This window comes from Xyrauchen texanus, chromosome 15, assembly GCF_025860055.1.
Source record: "Xyrauchen texanus isolate HMW12.3.18 chromosome 15, RBS_HiC_50CHRs, whole genome shotgun sequence".
In the NCBI taxonomy this organism is placed as follows: domain Eukaryota; kingdom Metazoa; phylum Chordata; class Actinopteri; order Cypriniformes; family Catostomidae; genus Xyrauchen; species Xyrauchen texanus.
Window position 1 is genome coordinate 34725414 of NC_068290.1, and position 22897 is coordinate 34748310.

General features: G+C 37.8%; 1 protein-coding gene across 1 annotated transcript; it reads left to right on the top strand.

Moving 5' to 3' along the window:
• The first annotated feature begins 882 nt into the window (after positions 1–882).
• On the top strand, positions 883–20689 carry LOC127656096 (transcription factor E2F3-like). The gene is made up of 7 exons (XM_052144272.1): positions 883–1336; positions 7523–7634; positions 8059–8278; positions 8720–8878; positions 9000–9114; positions 13658–13799; positions 17257–20689. The coding sequence occupies exons 1-7, from the start codon at positions 1067–1069 to the stop codon at positions 17493–17495; spliced, it is 1257 nt and encodes a 418-aa protein (XP_052000232.1). The 5' UTR covers positions 883–1066; the 3' UTR covers positions 17496–20689.
• The last annotated feature ends 2208 nt before the right edge of the window (positions 20690–22897 follow it).

The window sequence follows — 22897 nt, forward strand, 5'->3', positions numbered from 1 at the left end:
TATTACAATCATGATTAATTCCCAAACAGTTTTCAGTGGGTAGATGTGCATGATTCAAACTGAGCACTCGTGTCATTTGTCTCTATTGTGATATATATATATATATGATACAGCGCCACCTATTGATAGTGTTGATGTTCTGCAATTAAAACAGTTTCACAGAAAAGCTCAAAATCCACACATTTTGCTTAAATCAATTAAATCATTGTTACAGTCATTTATCATGGAAGAACTTGAATGTAGTCCCCTTTTAACCATCTGATACCATCATTATACTATGGTGCCACCACAGTTTGTAAAGGCAGATTTAGCTTTTGTTTGCTAAAATACAAGACCATCACACAAGACTGTTTTCACTGAGACCAAAAAGAAAAATAAATAAATAAAAGGTAAATGTATTCTTCATAAAGTATATAAACACACAACATAAATGATGTGCTATGGGAATATAGATACAGAATAAATATATATAAGAAACAGAAGAGCCAACAATAGTGATGATCTCCAAAGATACAGTAAGATAAGTACAATAAAAAAGACAAAAAATGAGGGGAAAAAAACAGATACTGATAGTTGACAGTTTCGTCAAAAATGAAACAACGTTGTGACGAGACACGTAGTTACGTCATTCGTACATGTGCTACGATCGACCAATTGCAGCTTCGGATCTACGTTGGCGTTTTCCTATTGGGTGAACCACTACAAAGAGAACGTTAAATAAAGGCGTGGCCCGTTGTTAACGCATCCAATCGCGTGTTTTATGCAAATATTGTTTAAAATTTCCCCGGGAAATCTGAGTTTCGCGGGAGGGCACTTCGCGCGTAAACTGCATCCCCTCATTCATTGTCCGCTTCCTGGAGCCATTTTTCAGTTTGGCGGCAGAGCGATTTGGTCTTTCTCAAAATCCAAAGCATCTAACCTTTATCAGCAACTAATATAATACCAAATATAGCCAGATGGGCAGCTGAGACTTTAATCTCATGTTCGCCGTCAATATTTGTAAAATAAACGTGGCGGATTATCAGAAAACCGAGTTTAAACTAAAGGAAGTACAAAGGACACAACGATGAGAAGAGGGATCCCATCAGCCCCGGAGAAAGTCATAATCGCAGGGGTTGGTGGCTCTTCGCTGGACAGAAACATAGTTTTAACAGCACTATCCGATCGCTTCACCTCTAATCTGTCCACTACCACATATATACAGATTATAACCCCGCCGCCGTGCGTTACACAGACTTCCAATGTTTGTCTGTCCGACCCTTCAACAGCCAGTTTATACACGACTCCAAACGGAATACATGGAACAGGACAGCGACCCACTTTAGGACGACCACCGGTAATATCATATACACAATGTGTTAAAAAGATCATTTAACCGCAGATAGCGAGGCGTCGAGCTGCTTCCGTACACTAGCTTAGCTAAAGCAGCTTGCTAATGAGCAAACTGACAACAGATCTAGCCTGAGATCACTACTTCAGCGTGATTGAGGGGGGTTTCTAATGCGTAGTTTGTCAATTGGCTTTTTTATTGCATCTTATAAATTGCACGTAATGCTTTCTAGGCGATTGTTTACAGTTGGTTATATTTGGTGGTCGTGCTGCTGCAGGTCTGAGATTGGCTTTATTTTGGCTGTCGTGTGTATGTGAGCTCACATCGAAACATATAAATATCAGGATTATATTGTTATATCAAGATGGCATGTTGTCCAGAGGCCTTGTGCTCGTGCGTTTGGAGTGGATGATGGGGGAAGGGTTGCTGAGTTTGTTTTCTCCTGAGGTAGTTGAACCTAATCGCATTAAAATCGGTCTCCCACCCAACCATTTGGCTATATATGTTAGATTTACATGTATGCATTTAGCAGATGCTTTTATCCAAGTGAGAAATAAACAATCAAATAAGTGCTGCAGTAAAACTTATTTGTATAGGTGCATTTGCCAACTGTAAGATATTTTCCCAAAGCTTTGATTCCAAAAGCAGACATGGCAAATTCCTTTTTTATGTTTTTTTTTTTTAACCCAGCACTATAATACTCCAATGCAAGCACAAACAGTATATAATTGCCATTCCCAAAGTTCTATTTCAGTGGGAAGCAAGGAAAGTGCCTTATTTACAATCAATCAACCACCATATTTACATGTGCATGTACTCTTAATTTTCTTAAAAATCCAATACTGGCAGATCAATTTGAAATATGTATGTCCCCAGATATAAGCAAAAGCTGTGTTGACTGCTGGTTGAGGTTGGTAGCTTTACATATTAGGTGTTGCGAATGAATACTTTCTCATCCTTCCTCTTTTTGTGGTGAGAATGAGTGCAGACCTCAAAAAGAGCTAGGCTGAAATGCTCAAATGGGCTAAAAGACCAGCTGCATTGATTTCCTTTTCATGAAGGCAGTAAAAACTGTTGGTAAAGTTAAACTGGTTTGACTTCAGTTGCTTTATTGTTTGCACAGGCTGAAATGTTTGGTCTATACAATACCACTTGAATAGGGTGAACTGGCTTTTCTGTGACAGCCACTGATAGCCCTTTGCATTAAACATCGTTCCTAATATCTCATTTTAACAGAGCTTGATTTCTTATCGCATTTGAAGTTGTCTTCCAAACTCAAAAATATATGTAGAACAATGCAAAGGGGATTTTCTAGATCATTCTGTGCCATTAATGCCATTTTTCAAGTGTGTTTGTCTACTTCAATTCATTCATTATAAGATTTGTGATCTTATCTTTAGTAATGCATTATTTAAAACCATAGATGCATCCAGTGAACAAATGTCATGTTAACAATTGACTGTTCAAAAAGGAGTTTTAAACCTTTTACTGTTTGCTTCATTTAGGGCAACATGCTTTGTAGCACAAAATGGCTGTTCAGCCCTCTGACACAACACTGACATCAAGATAAAGGAGGTGGAATGTGGGCAGGCATGTGTATGACTGGTGTTTAAATTAGGATAGATGTCTTAAGTTCTTCTGGGCAGATCCTTTGAGATCCACAATAAATCATAAGAGGGTGTTGAGTCTTGTTAACACACTGTTTGTGCACACATTTGTGCATAAAACCTGTTTGAATGTTATCGGTCTAAAATCATGATTCATCCAATATGTTTGCACTTAAATTTTATTCTACATTAACAATTGTATTTAGAACCAACTGAAGCTCCCTGGACCCTAATAACATGGAGTGTGTTGAGATAAAAAGGTTTAAAGGAATATTCTGGGTTCGATACACATTGAGCTCAATCGACTGTATTTGTGGTATAAATTTGATTACACCAAATTCATTTCAACATCCCTAATTTTCTTTAAAAAAAAAAAAAAAAAAAGCTTGGAGCTGGGTTACAGTGAGGCACTTACAATGGAAGTGAGTGGGTGGAAAGCTTCTCATTTCTGCCTTTAATCCCACTAAAAATTGGCTCCTTGTGCCTCACTGTAACCTCCTTTTTTCTTCTAGTTTTAAAGCTGCACTATGGTACTTTGGACTCTCAAGCGACATCTGTGGTTAAAACCACTGATCTATATATATAACTGGATTGCTCATAGAATTCTAAACTGCCAGCAGTAGGTGAAGCTACCGAAAGTGCTCTGGCGGCCATCTTACTATTCCCTACCGACAGAGGGTATCGCGGCGTTTAACGGCGAAACAACACTCACTTAAGGATGTGGCTAAAGTGCCCACAAGTTGTAATTTATACAGACTATGTACATATTAAGCACACATTAGTCGTTATCCCTGTGTAGAGTGGGCATAACGATCATAATCTTTAATAAGCAACAGTAAATATACAACACCAAAGTGTATTAATACCCCTTTTTAAAGCAAAAGTATCCACTAGCGACATCTGTAGATTGTTACAGGATGCATTGTTTCTCTGCCTTCATAGTTTAAACCTGTTGATGCTCATTGTTCATAATGTTGACAAATTATACATCTCCATAATTTGCCAAAATTCTTAACTCTTTTTTTTTTTTTGACTAGATTATATAGTAAATGTGAACTAATTTGGGGGGGTGCATGCATGCACATCAAGTTTTAAAGTTGTTAATAAAAATGACTAGCTTTGTGTTGATATTGTAACTAGAAAGTACCTCTCCAGAATAAATCCAGAAGAACCAAATAAAAATAAAATGTAAGTGTACACACACACACACACACAAGTTCATATGCCTGCAAAAAATATGTTTGAAAATGTCTAGTTTCTGACCTCAGTTTCTTAAACTTGTTTCTATTGAAGTAACACGTGCGCTGCTGAACGTAATGCTGCTGCATTAAAGAGTAACATAACACGCTCACACTTAGAATAAGCAGGGGAAAAAAATGTGTATAAATAATTACATATTTAGGAAGATTGCGTTGTGATGCAGTGTATGCAGACTTAAAATTTTTTTTTAATGTGACTGGTTAGGTAAAACTTACTCACCAAAACAGACGATTTCCCATTGAGACCCATAGGAATACAGAATGTTAGGGAATACCAAGATGGCGGCGCAGTAGCTTCACTGTTGTGACGTTATGAGCAATCCAGTTATATATATATAGATCAGTGGTTAAAACCTAAAATTGCCAACAACTTGCGGAGGAATATTTTATGCTAGGATGAATCTCATGGTTTGGAGTACCTGGACATTGCCTGTGGTCATTACTGAGACCTTCTCCTGCAGAGCTGAAGTCATAATGTGCTATTTTCATGTTGATAATGTTATTTGTTTGAGCATTTACAACCAAGATGCTATTTACTTTGAGGAAAATAAATCTTATTTGCATCTTTTGATATGAGTATTAAGGAGTCTGATCCACTACACAATGTTTATTTTGTACTACACCTCAATTTAAGTGGTGAAACTTGTGAACTGGCTAATGAGTTCAATTGAAGACACTTAACATAAAAATAACAATCTACAGCCTGAGTAGACATGCAATTGAACCATAATACTATTATAGTAGTTTGATGCCCTGCAAACAATAAGTAATATACAAACACAAAATGAGGAATAGAATGGGGATGAAATGTACTTTTTTAGTGTGAAAATATGCAATGTAACAATTACAATATTAAACAGTTTCTTTAATTGTTTCTGTGGATGTATATTTATAATAGAAAATGGTTACCACACTAAACAAATGAATATGTGCATTTCTGTGCTATAAAATCTGTACAGTATGAACAATTTGATGAGAATACATTCATTGGGAACTACCTTGAAGTACCTTGTTCCTATACTGGCTTTTAAGCAGACCGTCTGCTAAAAGGGCAAAGGCAAATTATATAACATGTGCATTTCTGTGACTGGTTTAAAAGAAATTATAAAACAGTGGCACTCAACTTAGGGAATCTCAAAACGATGGTTGTGTTTCGGTGGTTGACTAAACTACTAGTCGTCTAACAACTGACTAGTCAATTAGGGGGATCGACTACTAACATCATATTTTTAGTGGTGGTTGTTTTAATGGGGATGCAACTTCTTGGAGAGCGTTTTTGCGTGATAATTGATTGCTGTGCTTTACCGTAAAAATAGTCACCACAGCAAAACCCACACTGCACTGTCAATCACTGTTGAATGCCAAATCCTCTGCTGTGAGAAATACTTCCGTATTTGTGGGGTGTTGTGTAGAGATTAAAGTCTTTTGCTGATTCTGTCGGACACTACTTGATTAAATAGTTGCAGTTAAAAAGGTTTAGACTGCTTGAAGTCATGATTAATTAGATGTGTACCCGCAATATTGTCTCAGTTCTGCGTTTTTGAATGCAAGAATTGTACCACAAGCTCTAGGTTTACATCGAAACGCGTTATTCTGCATTCAGGATGTGCAATAGAGATTTGTGCCATTCCTAGTATTTGCTTTTCTTATTTCTTTCTTTGGTAGCAAAATGGCGTTATAGTTATTTAGCCCATTTATTTGTTGAACATCCGTTTGTTACCGTGTTGTAGTGCTGCACTTAGTGTCTGTAAATCCCTCTGAAATGTACGTGATCGGGGTCGTGTGACTATAACGGAGCCTAATTATACATTATCCTTAACACAAACTAGTCGTTCAAATGACCAACCGACTAGTTGATTATGCAAATTGGTTATTTTGCACATACCTACTTGAAACTGCAGCAATGTTATAAAATACTCGGTCACAACTTAATTAACATGTTACTTTTAACTTTACTGGAAAATGGAGCCTATTAAACACATCGCGATTGGTAAACTCAATATCCTCCTGAATAATGTACGAATCATTAAAGCAAAGACAACCAATAACCTTTTAAGCTTCAACCTTATCAGATAACATATTCAAGTACTATAGCAAGGAAACAACTTCGCCAAACAGATAGCAGTTACCGAGTAACAAAGACTGATGTCCTGCTGCTGCTGTCCTTAACTGAGACTGAATGAATCACCATGGCAACACATAGGAACGTGACACATTAGCCAGTCCTTTTTTCTGAGCTTACGGACATGACGTAAACACACAAGGACAAATAATGTAATGAAATAATGATTTCATTGAATACAAATCAATATTGAAGGCTTACCGTCGTGAATCAAGGTTTTGAACACAGAGTTTTTTTATGTATTCGCTCAGTAATGAACTTTTGTTAATTGTAACCTAAAAAAATCATGTGAATTGCAGCTTCAAAGAAAAGGAGGGATGAGTCTAAATTCATATTTGTGGTAATCAATATTATGCTACAAATGTTGTTGATTGATCTTAACTTTTTGAATCCTGAATATTCCTTTAATAACTAAGTGACCCTACAAGAAGTCTTAATTAAAATGAACACATTATATATGTTGTAGCACGATTTGGGATAGTTCTGCATAAATAGACAGCCAATTGCGTGTAGTATACTAGTCCTATATAGAAGCAATTTGAGTTTCACCTAGTTTTACAAATGGGTCACTTTAATTTTCGGTTCCACTTTATATTATGTGTCTTTAACTACTATGTACTTAACCATTGATACAATGTACTTAATGTGTAAATACATGCTATTGCATTGCAATTACAATTAAAGTACTTGCATTTAATTACATTTATATTTACACTGCTAACTTTACCATTAACACAACCCTTACACAGTATTGCATGTATTTAATTTTAGGACATATTAGTTAAGGCCACCTAATATAAAGTGGGACCAAATTTTCTTTATTATTTAGTAAATTTGGCTTTATTTTAGGACTTGAACATGATTTACCATGGATGATGTTGCTAAAAACAGGTAAAAATTGGCTGCACTTTTACAGCAAAAGTGACCAACAAGAGGTTTATTAAATTTTTGAAGTCTCAAGGTTTAGATCCTGCTATATTTCTATTCTGCTGTAATAATGATGTTAAATGATTTATTTGATATGTTTCTGATTCTACTTGCCAGCATGTCTGAACTACATTTTACCATTTTTGACCACACCATCAATGGCATTTAATAAACACATGATTACAACATTTATCGAAGCCTTATACAAATTTTTGCCTGTATTGGACATATTCCAATTCTGACAATGGTTCTAAATGATGGACATTCTTCTCACCAGGCAAAAAGGCGGTTGGCGCTAGATGACACTGATCACCTTTACATGACTGAAGGAGCCAAAACCCCCAAGACACAAAATGGAACTCCACTTGGTATTTTAAAAGGAAATAAAAGTATGAAAGAGAGTCACTTTTTGACAACTCGCCTTCTATTTGTTCACTTTTGATATGTTATATAACGTATCATTTATAGTCATTATATATATATATATATATTTGAAAGCCAAGATTCTAAGTTTGGGACCTTGTATCCTGGTCTTATTGGCAATATTCTGCTTATTAAACGGCTGCTTAAGAAATACATGGATATGAAATATTAAAGACCTGTAACTAACTAGCACTGCTATGCAGCACATCGGTTATTTGAGACAGCAGTAAATTATACAGTTGTGCGCTCATCATGCAAAATATTAAACCACAGAATGCCATGATTGACCAATCAGCATCAAGTATTCCAGACAGTCATGGAATATGACAAACTTATTATGAAATATGGAACATGTCTAAGGCTGCCTTTTTATCGTTTCTCCATTTGTAGCTCCGAAGTCTCCAGCAGAGAAGACGCGGTACGACACCTCCTTGGGCCTCCTGACAAAGAAGTTTGTGGAGCTTTTGGCCCAGTCATCTGATGGCGTGGTGGACCTGAATCAGGCCTCCGAGATCCTCAAAGTCCAGAAGAGGCGTCTTTACGACATCACCAATGTTCTTGAGGGTGTCCACCTCATTAAAAAGAAATCTAAAAACAACATTCAGTGGATGTACGTACCATTTTACTGTGTTTGCTTCCCAATCTTGATACCTCTCAAATAATTCTCCTGGCATGTAGAATATTTGTGCATTTACTAGATGCTTTGTTGAAACAAAATCCCATTTTTACTTGATACTGGGGTGCTTTGTTCACTTTTCAATAGCGTTTGGCATTACGCTACAGTCACAGCACACAGGAAGTTGTCTTTGAGGTGGTTGTGCACAACATAGCCAACTGTGCAGAAGTGTCTTTGAGTGTGTACTCTAATGGTGGTAAAACACTAGCAGTGGGTTGTTTATTCCATTCGTGTAGCTGATAAGGTTTGAATGCTTAGGAAGTGTGTCTTTGTAGCTTTTATTACAAACCAGTTAGAACATATAGGCTAGTAAAACATTTGATTAAGAACCTGGTGAATGCACATGGCTGATCATTTTTTCCTTTTTTCCCTCAGGGGCTGTAGTCTGTCTGACGTGGGGAGTGTTTTGTCTCAGAGACAGACCCTAAGCAGTGAAATAACACAACTTGTCCAGGAAGAGCGCAGACTTGATGAGTTAATACAAAGCTGCACTCAGGAAGTCAAGCGGATGACAGAGTCATCGCCAAATCAAAAATATCCTTGCACTGTTTAGAAACATTGGTTGAGCAGTATTGTCTATTTTGGTGTTTCTGCTGATGTGAGTGGATGATCTATGGAACAAACCTTCTTCCGACCCTTCCTTAACTGCCTTCACATTTGCATATGTGACATATCAAGACTTGCGTCACGACCGCGGCCTGAGGGATCAGACAGTGATTGTGGTCAAAGCACCGTCAGAAACAAAACTAGTGGTGCCAGATCCCCAAGAGGTGAGCAATTAGAAGCTACAAGTGCTTTAGAAGAACCTGTTCTGTTACTCCCTTTGTATTAGCAGATTCTCAAGGTATGTGTGTTACAAATAATACAATGTCTGATTTAATAGTACATACTAACCAAGGTATGGTGGTTAAAGGAAAATGACAATTTTGAATTGTTAAATCATAGAACCATGTTGTTCTACACTGAGAATGTATGCGTCTTGTCAATATAAAGTACCCTACACTATCAAAGCGAGAAAATACATTTTACGATGTCAATTTAGAAATCCAGAACAATCTAATAACACTTGCATGTTTTTTAATAAACAAGGGATGAATTGAAATTATGACAATTGATCAACAGATTTTTCAAATTATTATTAACATTATGCTACAAGTGCTAATGGTGCAATTTTAATTCTATAGATATACTGTGTGTGTTTGTTTTTGTGTGTGTGTGTGTATATATATATATATATATATATATATATATATATATATTAGTATCAGTAGTACAATGGAAAGGAGGAGGCGAGAACCGGCTTGATAATATAAATAATAGTTTACTGAAACAAAAGACAAACACACACACATGACGGTCCCCGCACAATCCTCCGCAGTCGACCTTTATCCCTCTCGGAGACTTGATTAGCCTGATAAGGGACCGGGTGTGTAGAAACACGACCCGGCCCCACCCTCCGCTCTGCCACATTCCTCCGTTCTCTCAGGCAAGGGAGCCCCCGGCAGGTCATCCCCGTCCACCTGGATGAGGGAGGGGATATGGGGAGGGAAACAGAAATAATAAAAATGTGGGGTACTTCCTGTAACAGTGTAGTGCCCCCCAAAAAAACACTGTAAAATTTAAACGAGAGGGAAAAGGCCAACGTGGAGCGGCAGTGAGAGAGATGGAAAAAAAAAACACTCACCAGTTTTCCGATACGCCGTAGCTTTTTCCTCGGCCACTCCTCCACCCTCCAACGGACTACAGCCGTGCCTCTCCGGGCGGATCGGAGGCAGTCCTCCAGCCCCTGGTGGACGGAATGCCCCGCCGCGTTCTCGGGGAACAGAAGGGGTCTCCCCCGCCCCTGGTAGCGGTTCTCCCACTCCAGGCGGTCTGCACACACTGCTTGCAGTTGACGGTCTCAGACCCCGCCGCGTTTCAGCGGCTGGTAGGGGACTCCTCCGCCCCTGGCAACAGCCCTGACCACTACAGGTGGTCAGTTATGAGCCCCTTCTCCCTCGCGTGGTCGGCTGCCTCCTCCGCTTCCAAGCGGCAGGGCTCCTCGTCCCCCGGCAGATGGCCGCGGCTGCTCCGTTGGGTTGGACGGTAGTGGTGAGAACTCTACTACGGCGTATCCCTCCTCCTTCACGGATTTCGGCACCAGTGTAACGTAGTTCAATGGAAAGGAGGAGGCGAGAACCGGCTTGACAATATTAATAATAGTTTAATATAAAACTGAAACAAAAGACAAACCCACACATGACGGACATGTCCGTAAACGATCTCTCTCTCTCCCTCACAATCCTCCGCAGTCGGCCTTTATCCCTCTCGGAGGCATGATTAGCCTGATAAGGGACTGGGTGTGTAGAATCACGGCCCCGCCCTCCGCCCTGTCACATATATACCCTCATTTTAAGATTTACACATTTCAACGTCCTTAAAAAGAGAGACCACTGCACAATTATCAGTTTCTCTGCATTTACCATTTATGGGTATGTTTTTGAGTAATATGAACATTTGTTTTATTCTACATTTATTCCAAATAAAAATATTGTCATTAATGGATAAAATAAATGCTCTTAAAGGAACAGTTCACCGAAAAATTGCTGATAATGTACCTTCTGGCCATCCAAGATGTGTCAGACTTTCTTTTTTCCTCAAAACAGAATTTAAGATTTTTAGGATTTCATTTCAGGCCTCCTCCTTTAAACAATGCAAGTGAATGTACTACATGTTTTGATGGTCCAAAATGCATATTTAGGTTGCATCAAAATAATCCACACGACTCCAGTCAACAAATAAAGTTCTTCTGAACCCAAACAATTGACTATTTTTAGAAACAAAACAATACTTATATACTTTTTAACTACAAATGTTTGCTTTTGTACATCTCTGTGACATGCGCTCATGAGAGAGATGACGTAAGCTCGTTGGTAAGGTCAAGCGTCACGTGGAGGAGGAGGCAGGAAGTGCGTCATTGTTTACAAGATAAACTTGCACAGACCAAGTGCCATTCACAAACCAAAACGGTCCAAAACATTTTGAAAACCATATAAACTAAAAAATTATTTCCTAATAATAAAAAACATTTCTGCAGTAAATAACCAATCCTTTTTTTCGGAGCAATGGCATTGCATTATCTACTTGTGCTTTTTCTCTAGCAGAACTATATAGGCATTATGACTTGTTGTAGTTAGTGCCACACAAGTTGTAGTTAGTGAAACCAAGTGCGAGAGCGTTTACTGAGATTCACAGGGTTTACAGACTGAGATCAGTGGTACAGGTGATATCACACAGTTGAGAAGCTTCACAAACTTATTTATGCAGGAAGTGATGAGCGAGTGAATTGGGCGCAGGTGCGGTGAATTAGAAATCGGGTGATGAGGACCGAGCGCTGAGGGAGCTGCAGATGCAGACAAAGATTTCACACATACCTGAGTTCATTGGAACAACAGCACAGACACAGCCGATGAATTCAGATATCGACCCTTTGTTTCTTTCGATGACCTGAAATCATCAGGGGTAAAATGTTCACTGCACACCCTCCAATATTTGAGAGATTGTAGGGGTGTACTAGAGGTGTAATCCAGGTTCAGCGCGATAAGCCAGAGCTTCAGTCGCTCATGATCATGTATAAGCAATCGATGAAATGTTCATATTTTTCCCGGCGTTTTCTTTGGGGTTTCTGAAGGTTGAAGCATCCAGGATGCACACACCAAATTACCATTTTGAACAATACACTTACACAAAAAAAGACAATTAAACTTTGGTACAGCACTCCTCTTATAAACAATGACGCACTTCCTGCCTCCTCCACGAGTGACCTTACCAACAAGCTTATGTCATCTCTCTCATGAGCGCATGTCACAGTGATGTACGGAAGTGAACATTTGTAGTTAAAAAGTATAGAAGTATTGTTTAGTTTCTAAAAATAATTAATCATTTGGATTAAAAACAAAAGTGTGGATTATTTTAATGCACCCTAAATATGCATTTTGGACCATCAAAAAAATGGAGTACATTCACTTGCATTGTTTAAAGGAGGAGGCCTGAAATGAAATCCTAAAAATCTTAAATTCTGTTTTGATGAAGAAAGAAACTCTGATACATATTGGATGGCCTGAGGGTGAGTAAATTATAATCGATTTTTTAATTTTTGGGTGAACTGTTCCTTTAAGAGCATTTATTTTCAGAAAATTATGCCGTCTTCAGACCTCGAATAATGCAAAGAAAACAAATTCATATACATTTATAAACAACACAATACCAATAATTTAACTCCAAAATCAATATTTGGTGGAATAACCCTAATTTTCAATCACTGCTTTCATGCGTTTTGGCATGCTCTCTACCAGTCTTTCACATTGATGTTCGTGACTTTATGCCACTCCTAGGGCAAAAATTCAAGTAGCTCAGCTTCCTTTGATGGCTTTTGGCCATCCATCATCTTCTTGATCACATTCCAGATGTTTTCAGTGGGGTTCAGGTCTGGAGATTGGGCTGGCATGGGGCATTGTCCTGCTGGAATGACCAGTCCTCAGAGTTGGGGAAAAATGTCGGAGCAGAAGGAAGCACGTTTTCTTCCATGATAACATTGTACGTGGCTTGATCCGTGGGTCCTTTTCAAAGACGAATCTGTCCGATTCCATCCTTGCTGAAGCACCCCGAGATCATCACCGATCATCCTCCACCTGGTCATCTAATGTTTAGACGGAGACCTGGAGAGGCCATCAAGCACCCACTGTTAAATTTGGTGGAGGATCGGTGATGATCTGGGGGCGCTTCAGCAAGGCTGGAATCAGACAGATTGGTCTTTGTGAAAGGATGCATAAATCAAGCCACGTACAAGTTTATCCACTACTGGGAGGCTGTTTTGGATGACAACACTAAACGCAGTGCTCAAATATCCCCACCTACTGTTCAAGCCGCTCTACATCAGTGGTGTCAAACATGTGGAAAATCCACGCCACTCGATATACAAATTTGCTCTTTTCTTGGGAAACTGGATCTATGAGTGAAACTGTCACTGATTAGGAATGGAAAATATGCATTTGTCCTTTTAATATTCTTAAGCACTTTATTAGCACTTTGTAGGTTAAAGATGTGCATATATTTGCAAAAAAATATGTTGTTGCATCTCTACATCTAGAGCTACATTTAAAAAAATAATTTTAAGGATATAAAATATTAACTTGATTTTTGATGTTACGGTAAATATTCTGATTACACAGAATGAAATGAATTTCGATCTAAATATCAGTGTACATTTTTTGCTAAACCTTTTTATTTGGTTATGTGGTCATTCACTGTGCAATGTTGCCTCATTCTGTACAGGGTCTGCAGATGCACCTGACCAGCACAAAGGGTCCTATAGATGTCTTCCTGTGTCCAGATGAGAACCCGACTGACAGTCCTGTGAAAAACGGCAGTTGTGTTGTCAAGGGCAGCTCCTCACCTTTCATGAAAGTATTAGACGGTCAGTGTCCTGCAAAAAGATACGTTTTGTCCATTTTAGGTTATGCCAGCTTCCATTTTAGACATCAGAAATGATCCTGAGTTAATTGGTAAATGTTTTCTTTACAATGAATAATTTCCTCACTTCTTCACATAATTTCCTCACCCTACAAAGTGCTTTTGATTCTGTAGCACCACAGGTAAGAATAAGGGGTAGGCGATGTTCTGTTTGAAAAGATAAACGGGTTAGAAATTGACTGACCCTCTAAAGTGAATTAAATAATATTTGAATTAACAGTGAATTTGTATCTAGTAATTATTATAGTCACCACAAACGTCTTTCAGTATGCCAAGGCTACATTTAAAATATTAAATTGGGAAAAGAAATGAGTGTTGGAGGTTTGATGAAGAATCAAAGCAATCTAGGGCTGCAACTCGCTATTATTTTGATAATTGATCAATCTTTGATCGTTTTATATTTCCGTATTTTAATAGAATATATTTAGTCAAAAACTAATTCTTTTATGCTAGACAAAAGGTTTAAAATATAATATACTGTATATAATGTTTACATTTGGATGTTGTTTTTGATCATCTAAACATCTGGAACCTTTTGAAATTATGTTTTTTTTTTTTTCTTCGTTTTAATATTCTGACAATACCCATGAGTAGACTGCTTTACTGAGTTGGGACGGTGCTTCTAGTGAAAAATGTGTTCCCTTCTCCATAACAGTTTTCTTTTTATCAGACTATTAGGGTGCTTTCACACTAGCACTTTTGGTGCGCATCCGGGTCCAAATGACATCAAAGTTCAGTTAGTTTGGATGATGTGAACGCTGTTTTCCGAACTCTCGTGTGAACCGCAGAGGTGGTCTGGGGTACTGTTCATGTGAACTCTGGTATGGTTCGCTACTGATATGAATGCAATCGTACCAAATCACGGAAGTGAACCGCTCGTGATGACATATAATAATAAGTGTCTTTGCAGGCTCCTGATCGCAATTATAATGATTAAATGCAGCTCACTTTCTTCACATCTTTTGCAATGCATCTGCAGGCTTACAGCAGAAAACATTAACATTCATCACATCATTGTACATCCAATGCATCCGTGGGAGACGAACTCAAGTGTTGTTCTGTGCATGTAAAGTTTTGGTGGTAAATCCTAAGAGATGAATACATCAATAACACTCCAAAGTTGATGTCTTGAGTTGTTACCTAGTTACAGTGGTAAACGGTTGCCACATGTACTCACGATGATAATGTTATCGGACTTCGGACTCCATTGGTGTGTTAATGGGACAGTGTAAAGCGCTTTGGTAACCTCTAAGGTTAAAAAAGGTGCTATATAAATGCAGACCATTTACACCCATTTACTTTGGTTCGGACCCTAATAATAGGATGTAAAAAGAGACCAGCGGGGGGTGGGATGAGGGAATGAACTCTGGTTCAGTACAAGCAATCGAAAGTAGTGTGAAGGCACCCTTAATGATTTTGGTAATCTTTAGGTTCAACAGAACAAAGTGTATATACAGGTCCTTCTCAAAAAATTAGCATATTGTGATAAAGTTCATTATTTTCCATAATGTAATGATAAAAATTAAACTTTCATATATTTTAGATTCATTGCACACCAACTGAAATATTTCAGGTCTTTTATTGTTTTAATACTGATGATTTTGGCATACAGCTCATGAAAACCCAAAATTCTTATCTCAAAAAATTAGCATATTTCATCCGACCAATAAAAGAAGTGTTTTTAATTAAAAAAAAGTCAACCTTCAAATAATTATGTTCAGTTCTGCACTCAATACTTGGTCAGGAATCCTTTTGCAGAAATGACTGCTTCAATGTGGCGTGGCATGGAGGCAATCAGCATGTGGCACTGCTGAGGTGTTATGGAGGCCCAGGATGCTTCGATAGTGGCCTTAAGCTCATCCAGAGTGTTGGGTCTTGCGTCTCTCAACTTTCTCTTCACAATATCCCACAGATTCTCTATGGGGTTCAGGTCAGGAGAGTTGGCAGGCCAATTGAGCACAGTAATACCATGATCAGTAAACCATTTACCAGTGGTTTTGGCACTGTGAGCAGGTGCCAGGTCGTGCTGAAAAATGAAATCTTCATCTCCATGAAGCTTTTCAGCAGATGGAAGCATGAAGTGCTCCAAAATCTCCTGATAGCTAGCTGCATTGACCCTGCCCTTGATAAAACACAGTGGACCAACACCAGCAGCTGACATGGCACCCCAGACCATCACTGACTGTGGGTACTTGACACTGGACTTAAGGCATTTTGGCATTTCCTTCTCCCCAGTCTTCCTCCAGACTCTGGCACCTTGATTTCGAATGACATGCAAAATTTGCTTTCATCCGAAAAAGTACTTTGGACCACTGAGCAACAGTCCAGTGCTGCTTCTCTGTAGCCCAGGTCAGGCGCTTCTGCCGCTGTTTCTGGTGCCTGTGCACAGTGGCTCTGGATGTTTCTACTCCAGACTCAGTCCACTGCTTCCACAGGTCCCCAAGGTCTGGAATCGGTCCTTCTCCACAATCTTCCTCAGGGTCCGGTCACCTCTTCTCGTTGTGCAGCGTTTTTTGCCACACTTTTTCCTTCCCACAGACTTCCCACTGAGGTGCCTTGATACAGCACTCTGGGAACAGCCTATTTGTTCAGAAATTTCTTTCTGTGTCTTACCCTCTTGCTTGAGGGTGTCAATGATGGCCTTCTGGACAGCAGTCAGGTCGGCAGTCTTACCCATGATTGCGGTTTTGAGTATTGAAACAGGATGGGAGTTTTTAAAAGCCTCAGGAATCTTTTGCAGGTGTTTAGAGTTAATTAGTTGATTCAGATGATTAGGTTAATAGCTCGTTTAGAGACCCTTTTCATGATATGCTAATTTTTTGAGATAGGAATTTTGGGTTTTCATGAGCTGTATGCCAAAATCATCAGTATTAAAACAATAAAAGACTTGAAATATTTCAGTTAGTGTGCAATGAATCTAAAATATATGAAAGTTACATTTTTATCATTACATTATGGAAAATAATGAACTTTATCACAATATGCTAATTTTTTGAGAAGGACCTGTATAGAGTCAAATTTCAACACTTTCAATTAAATATTTTAATGACCTTGCAGCACTAGTGATAATATAGAAAAAATAACCAGGTAAGACAATGGATGACTCATTAATGGGGTTTGGTCTATGTAGTCTTTAAAAGAATAAATACAAATAAATAATAATTAAGATAGTATTGGTATTTGTATGAAAAATAATAGAATAAACACATTGAGAAACTACCGTGGTTGTAATAGATTACTAATAGATATTAAATAAAATTATTATGTGAGTTGTCGATTTAAAACTGAGAATATCTAACATGACTTCGCAGATATTGCTCATCTCTATTAGGAGTGCATGTTTTTTTGTTGAAGTCTTGTGCACGCCTTTCTTATAATCTTTTCCCCGTCTTCATCTCCAGATACTAGTTCTGGTCCAGCTGTGACTGTTACCAGCCTGTCTCCCATCACGTCCCCATACACCAGTCTCCTTCAGCAAACAGAAGATCAGATCCCCTGCAATGAAGCACCCTTAATCAGCCTGGGTTCCCCTCCGTTCAGTGACGATTACCTGATGAGCCTAGAGGAGGAAGAGGGAATCACAGACCTCTTCGATGACCTGGACAGGCTTCCAAATCTAGATGACCTCTTGTGCAATTGAGGTCGTTCCTACCCCATTCATCAACTTTTAGGTTTCAGGCCTGACCTGATCAAGCATCTGCAACCCGTTATGGGATCCATTTTTGTCAACAGCCTTAAAGATGGAGTTCTTGAGTCAGGTTTTCTCATCCGCTCAAGTTTAGATCTGCCTTACAGAGCCAGGCATGGAAAAAACCTTCTCTCCAGCTGTAATCGTTATTGTTCTCCATTCATGGGCTTTATGGAATACTATCACTGTCATGTGATGTTTGGGGAATGTAATATCACTTCCAAATGTGATGGTCTTCTTCATGTTTAAGGTAAATGGGACAGAACTATTTTATATTTTGAGTCTTTGAATGGATTGGTCCATTTTGTGGTCTCATTGGTTCCTGTAGAGATTGATGTCGGTTGCTTCAAGTTGAAACATCAGCACAACCTACTATATTACATAAACACATTCACACTGACTGTTAGCCAATTCACCTCCAGAAGTGGCACATGGGTGAATCTCACAAAGATAATGTCATATTTCACCCCAAAATCAAAAGAGAAAAATACAACATTTAATTTAGCATAAAAAGGCAAGTTATTTTAAGGAACATTCAGATTTTTTGCATTGAAACTTGGTCAATCGAGTAAAGTTTCCCCTGAAATTCTCAATCTTTTTCTCTTCAGTCTAATCAAATTAACCATCCTGTTGTTATTATTAGGGTAGTTTAAATGCCCTTAATTGTCAAAAATCCCATAAACTTGGCTTTAAAATTACTCTGGACAGTTTTTGTGAGATTTACCCACTGAGGGCCACTGTTGGCTTCTATCATTGTGATCAGTTGTCTTAATCATTGATGAGTTAAAAGCTAAGGTGCGTTCAGGAAAGATCCTGAGTGGTGACTTGAACATTTTCCTTCAGTCTCATCTTAATGCCTATAGACCAGATTTATGGGTATGAATGGAATCGGACTGCTTTGAACAGATTACACTGTTGTAAGAGAAAGTCCAGACAACTTTAATTGTTTCTTAGATGGCCAGTTGCTGTGCTCAAACCCCAAACTTTAAAGTACCTGCAGAATTTTGTCCACTTGCAAGTGGATATTTTTATTCACACCTAAACCATTGTGTTTAATTTCAACAAAGAGAGTCTTGATTAGATGGAATGAGTGTTTTTTTTTTTTTTTTACTTTGCTCAATCTGCTTTTAAATGCAAGGCAGGTGCCCTTGATTTAAGGAATATTCCAAATTCAATGCAAGTTTAGCTCAATTGACAGCATTTGTATATTGATTACCAAAAAAACATTATTTTGGCTTGCCCCTCCTTTATAAAAATAAATAAATAAGTAAAAGCAAAAATCTGGGTTACAATGAGTGACTAACAATGGATGTGAAAGGGGGGCAATTTTTAACTATTAAAATACTGTTTCAAAGGTATAGCCACTAGACGGAAACTATGTTGTTAACACGATTATAGCGTGATAAAAATCGCTTGCTAACCTTTTCTGTGTGAAGTTATAGACAATTTTACAACTTCGTTGCAATCAGTGTAATTTGATAAAGGCACAAGGTACTATATTCTACCTCTGAACGTATATTTATGGTATCTAATATACAATGATATTGCATTTTTACATTTATTTTATTCATTTTCATCCCCCATTTCCAAATCCCTCGGCACCACCTAGCTGCCACATAAAACTATGAACCCCTACCCGAGTCTGTGATGTTTATTTGGGTACATTGTAGTTGAGCTTTTTCTTTAACAAATAGTCTGTTCTTGTTTCTGGTTTAAATAATTCTGGGGGAAAATCATTAGAAATTGGTTGCTTGTTAAAATCATGCTTTTTTGTATTTGGGCAGTTAGTGAGTGGCTTGCAGAATTCAGTACATGCACCAACCATATTTATTTCCCCGCTGTAGGATAATTCAATTGATATACTTGTATAATTGAAGTTAAATACATGAAAAATGAAAGAGCTAGAATTTAAGTATTTAGCATTAGTCCTGCGCTAATGCAGTAGTAGAACTTGCGTCGAGAGGAATAGGAACCCTAACTCTCAAACTAAGATACTAGCATGATGAGTTAATGGACATGTGTTTGATGTGATTATAACAGGGAAAATCATCAGATAAATTGACTGTTCACACAAGAAAAGTGACATTTGTCAAATCAAATGCAATGGCTTGCTCCCTGTTTTAGTATTTTGTAATAGTGGTCTACATATTAAGTTTAATGGCTGGTTTACAAATATTGGGCTTTTGTAATTGACCAGAGCTGGCTGTGGTAGATAAATCAGACTTAATATGGATGATAAATCAGAGTTTTATATTAGCCTTTAAGCTAATAGCACATTACAGCATATATATTTATACAGTATATTTGATATTCTGCAGTGGTACAATGTTTTAGGGTTTTTTTGTAACAAGATACATTGATGTTTCTGTTAGGTTATATTGCTGTGGTCATCCATATGTCATGTTCAGTGCAGCTGTGCAAAGGCAGAACAGTCTAACTACACACAAAATTGGATTTGGAAACTGATTTGGTAATGTTGAGTGAAGGTTAAGACCACAAGGAAGAAACCAAAGCTTTGTCAATGTTTTCTCACAAATGATTTATTTTATATATTGATTTAACCCGTGAGCGTAAAGGTTGGTAGCACTCAGTATTGCACAAATTGAAGAAGAAAAAAATGTAATTGTAAATATCCACAAATGATGGTGCAGCTCTTCAATATTTATTTAACATGTGAATTAAACCGGAATTTTACCTATTTAATTAACTAACCTTTAAACTGTACTACATCAAAATTTTTGATAGCCAGTGCAGTTTCTTTACATGTTTGTCATGCTTTATTTTATTTTATTGTGTGTATTTTTCTCATGTTTTCTGACATAGTAGGAATGGATGAGACAAATGTGTATAACTCTGCTACATGTAATGAACACAATCCTATTCATAGTGTATTTTCTTTTGATATTCTAGCATGAAAGCAACTGTGATGTGAAAATGTGTCAAATATTAGGATTGCGTTTCTAAAGTGTATTTGATAAGATTTAAGCTTTGTATATGCAAGTTTCTTGACTGCTTTGATATTAATTGTACATATAGATTTGAACAGGAGCTATTTGTGGGAAAACAGTTGAGGGTATTTTGTCCCTTATTCTGATAGTTTGAAAATTCTCAACATGATGAAATTAAAGCAGTATCACATGTGATAATCCAAATAGTGTATTGTCATTATTTTTTATACTTGCAGATCTCATTCAATCTTTACAAATTATAAAGTAGCTCTATATCATGCATTAAGGTTACTAATACTACCATAGTGATGAAACAAGTATTAACAATGGGTTGTGTATGAAACCGGTCAATAGTCCACTGTTCATTCATTTTGGTCCAAGTCGAGGAGGCATTGAGAGACACATGCTTGAATATGTTGAATCAAACATTTAATTAAAAGATGACCACTCAATTGTTTTAGTTCAAGCAGTATTTTAAACAAGGGCATAGATTTGGCTTGAATATTGGAGGTTGCAGCATGAAGCATCTATATGCTTCCATTGATCATAGTATAATTATTGTGGGTTTGTACTTACTAATATCATGTAGGTCCCCGTCATGCCGCCAAAACAGCTCTGACCAGTTGAGGCATGAACTCCACAAGACCTTTGAAGGTGTCCTGTGGTATCTGGCACCAAGACGTTAGCAGCAGATCCTGTAAGTTGTGAGGTGGGTCTTCCATGGACCGGATTTGTTGGTAGAGACATTAAACCAACTCTAAAACACTCAGAATATTATTCTTTATATAGCAAAAAGCTTGTTTTTAGGAGTATACGTTCAGTATATTTTTTACAGATTTGGTTTTGTTTTGAACAGGCCTCGAGCATATGGCTGAACCCAAAATTATGTATTAATAAATCCCCTTTATGTTGGTCAGATTTTAATTGTGAGGGAGAATTGTACACTGTGACCTATATGAGAGTGGAATGTTGAGATCCTTTGGAAATTTGGTTCAACGTTTTGGGATTCCCAGGTCTCAGTTCTTTAGGTATTAACAGCTGTGCCACCTAGGCTACTATTTTTGGGAGTAGCATACACCCACCTAAAGTGGCAGATACTCTGGGAATGGTGATTACTGCTTTTGGAAAATGTCATGAGGCATCAGTGTATTACTCCCTGCTAATTCAGAGTCTAGAGTGTGGAGCCTTAACTTCTGTCAAGAGAGTATGGGAGAAAGATTTCAACTTGGCATTGGAGGAGGGATTCTAAAGGATAAGTCTACATATAGAGATGAAAGGGTGTGCCTTAAGCCATTCAAGATTTTACATTGATTTTATTGGACCCCCTCTTGATTGTATAGGCTTGGTCTTGAAGACACACCCACCTGCTGGTGATGCCAATCAGATGATGGAGACACAACCCATGTTTTTTGGTGGTGTGTTAAGATCCAATAATTTTGTTGAAGGTTCAGAGTTTTATGTGTGATGTATTGGACACTCAAATTTCATTTTGACCCAGACTCTGTATTTTGGGCGATGGGGTGGTCATCAATGTTGGGGATAAACACAAAATTGGGTCCTAACCAGTGTTATGATTGGCAGACAAATTGTTTTAAGGGCATAGAAGTCAGCTGAAGCGCCCTCATTTCAAGAATGGTGTATTGGGAGGGTGGCGGCTTTAGAGGAAGCGTCATGTAGAAGGCTGGGGAATTGGGAATCATTTAATGGGAAATGGGGCATTTCATATTTATATTGAACTTAATTACTATGGAAATTAGTTTTTCCCCACAGATATTTGGGATTGCAATTTGAAGTTCTCTGAATGCCACCTGTAATCACACACACACACACGTTCAAATACTTATGAACCTAAGAAACATGGTTTGTGTTTTATTTTTGGCTTGCATGTGTTGAGAGAAGGTAAGAACATTGCCTTTAAACAGAAATGCCTACAATTCTAAACTATAAAGAGAGGCAAAATAGAGACTTTGTAGTGCAGAAGACTGCTCCACAATTAGCATGGATAATAATAATACAAAAGAAGACTGGGGCTAGTTGTCACACTTTTTATTTCATTTAATATTTCTCAGGCTAGGTTTACTTTTGAAGTTAATTTTTGCAGAGCTTCATACCTTGAAGTCTCTGCTATAAAAAAGCTATTGAACATTACCACCATTGCTGCCCAGGAAAAAAGATACAGTACACTAAACACATGTTGACCTTTTGAGACAACTTTACTCAATACCTTCAGCAAAATTTGAAAAGTAAAACAATTATGAGGCACAAAACCATTCATGAAACAATAAATAAGGGAAAAGATAGCGTACAAAAAAATCGAAACATCATTTTGGCCAACAAATGTTGTAAATACATTTTATAAATCATGACATTGAAAACAAGTGTGACAACCTGCCCCCAAAGAAATGT

Bases quoted from the DNA above. Each gene is read 5' to 3' on its own strand.
- LOC127656096 (XM_052144272.1), top strand. From the start codon at position 1,067: ATGAGAAGAGGGATCCCATCAGCCCCGGAGAAAGTCATAATCGCAGGG. The intron at 8,279-8,719 runs GTACGTACCATT...TTTTTCCCTCAG, and splicing joins AAAAACAACATTCAGTGGAT to GGGCTGTAGTCTGTCTGACG. The intron at 13,800-17,256 runs GTCAGTGTCCTG...CTTCATCTCCAG, and splicing joins TTTCATGAAAGTATTAGACG to ATACTAGTTCTGGTCCAGCT.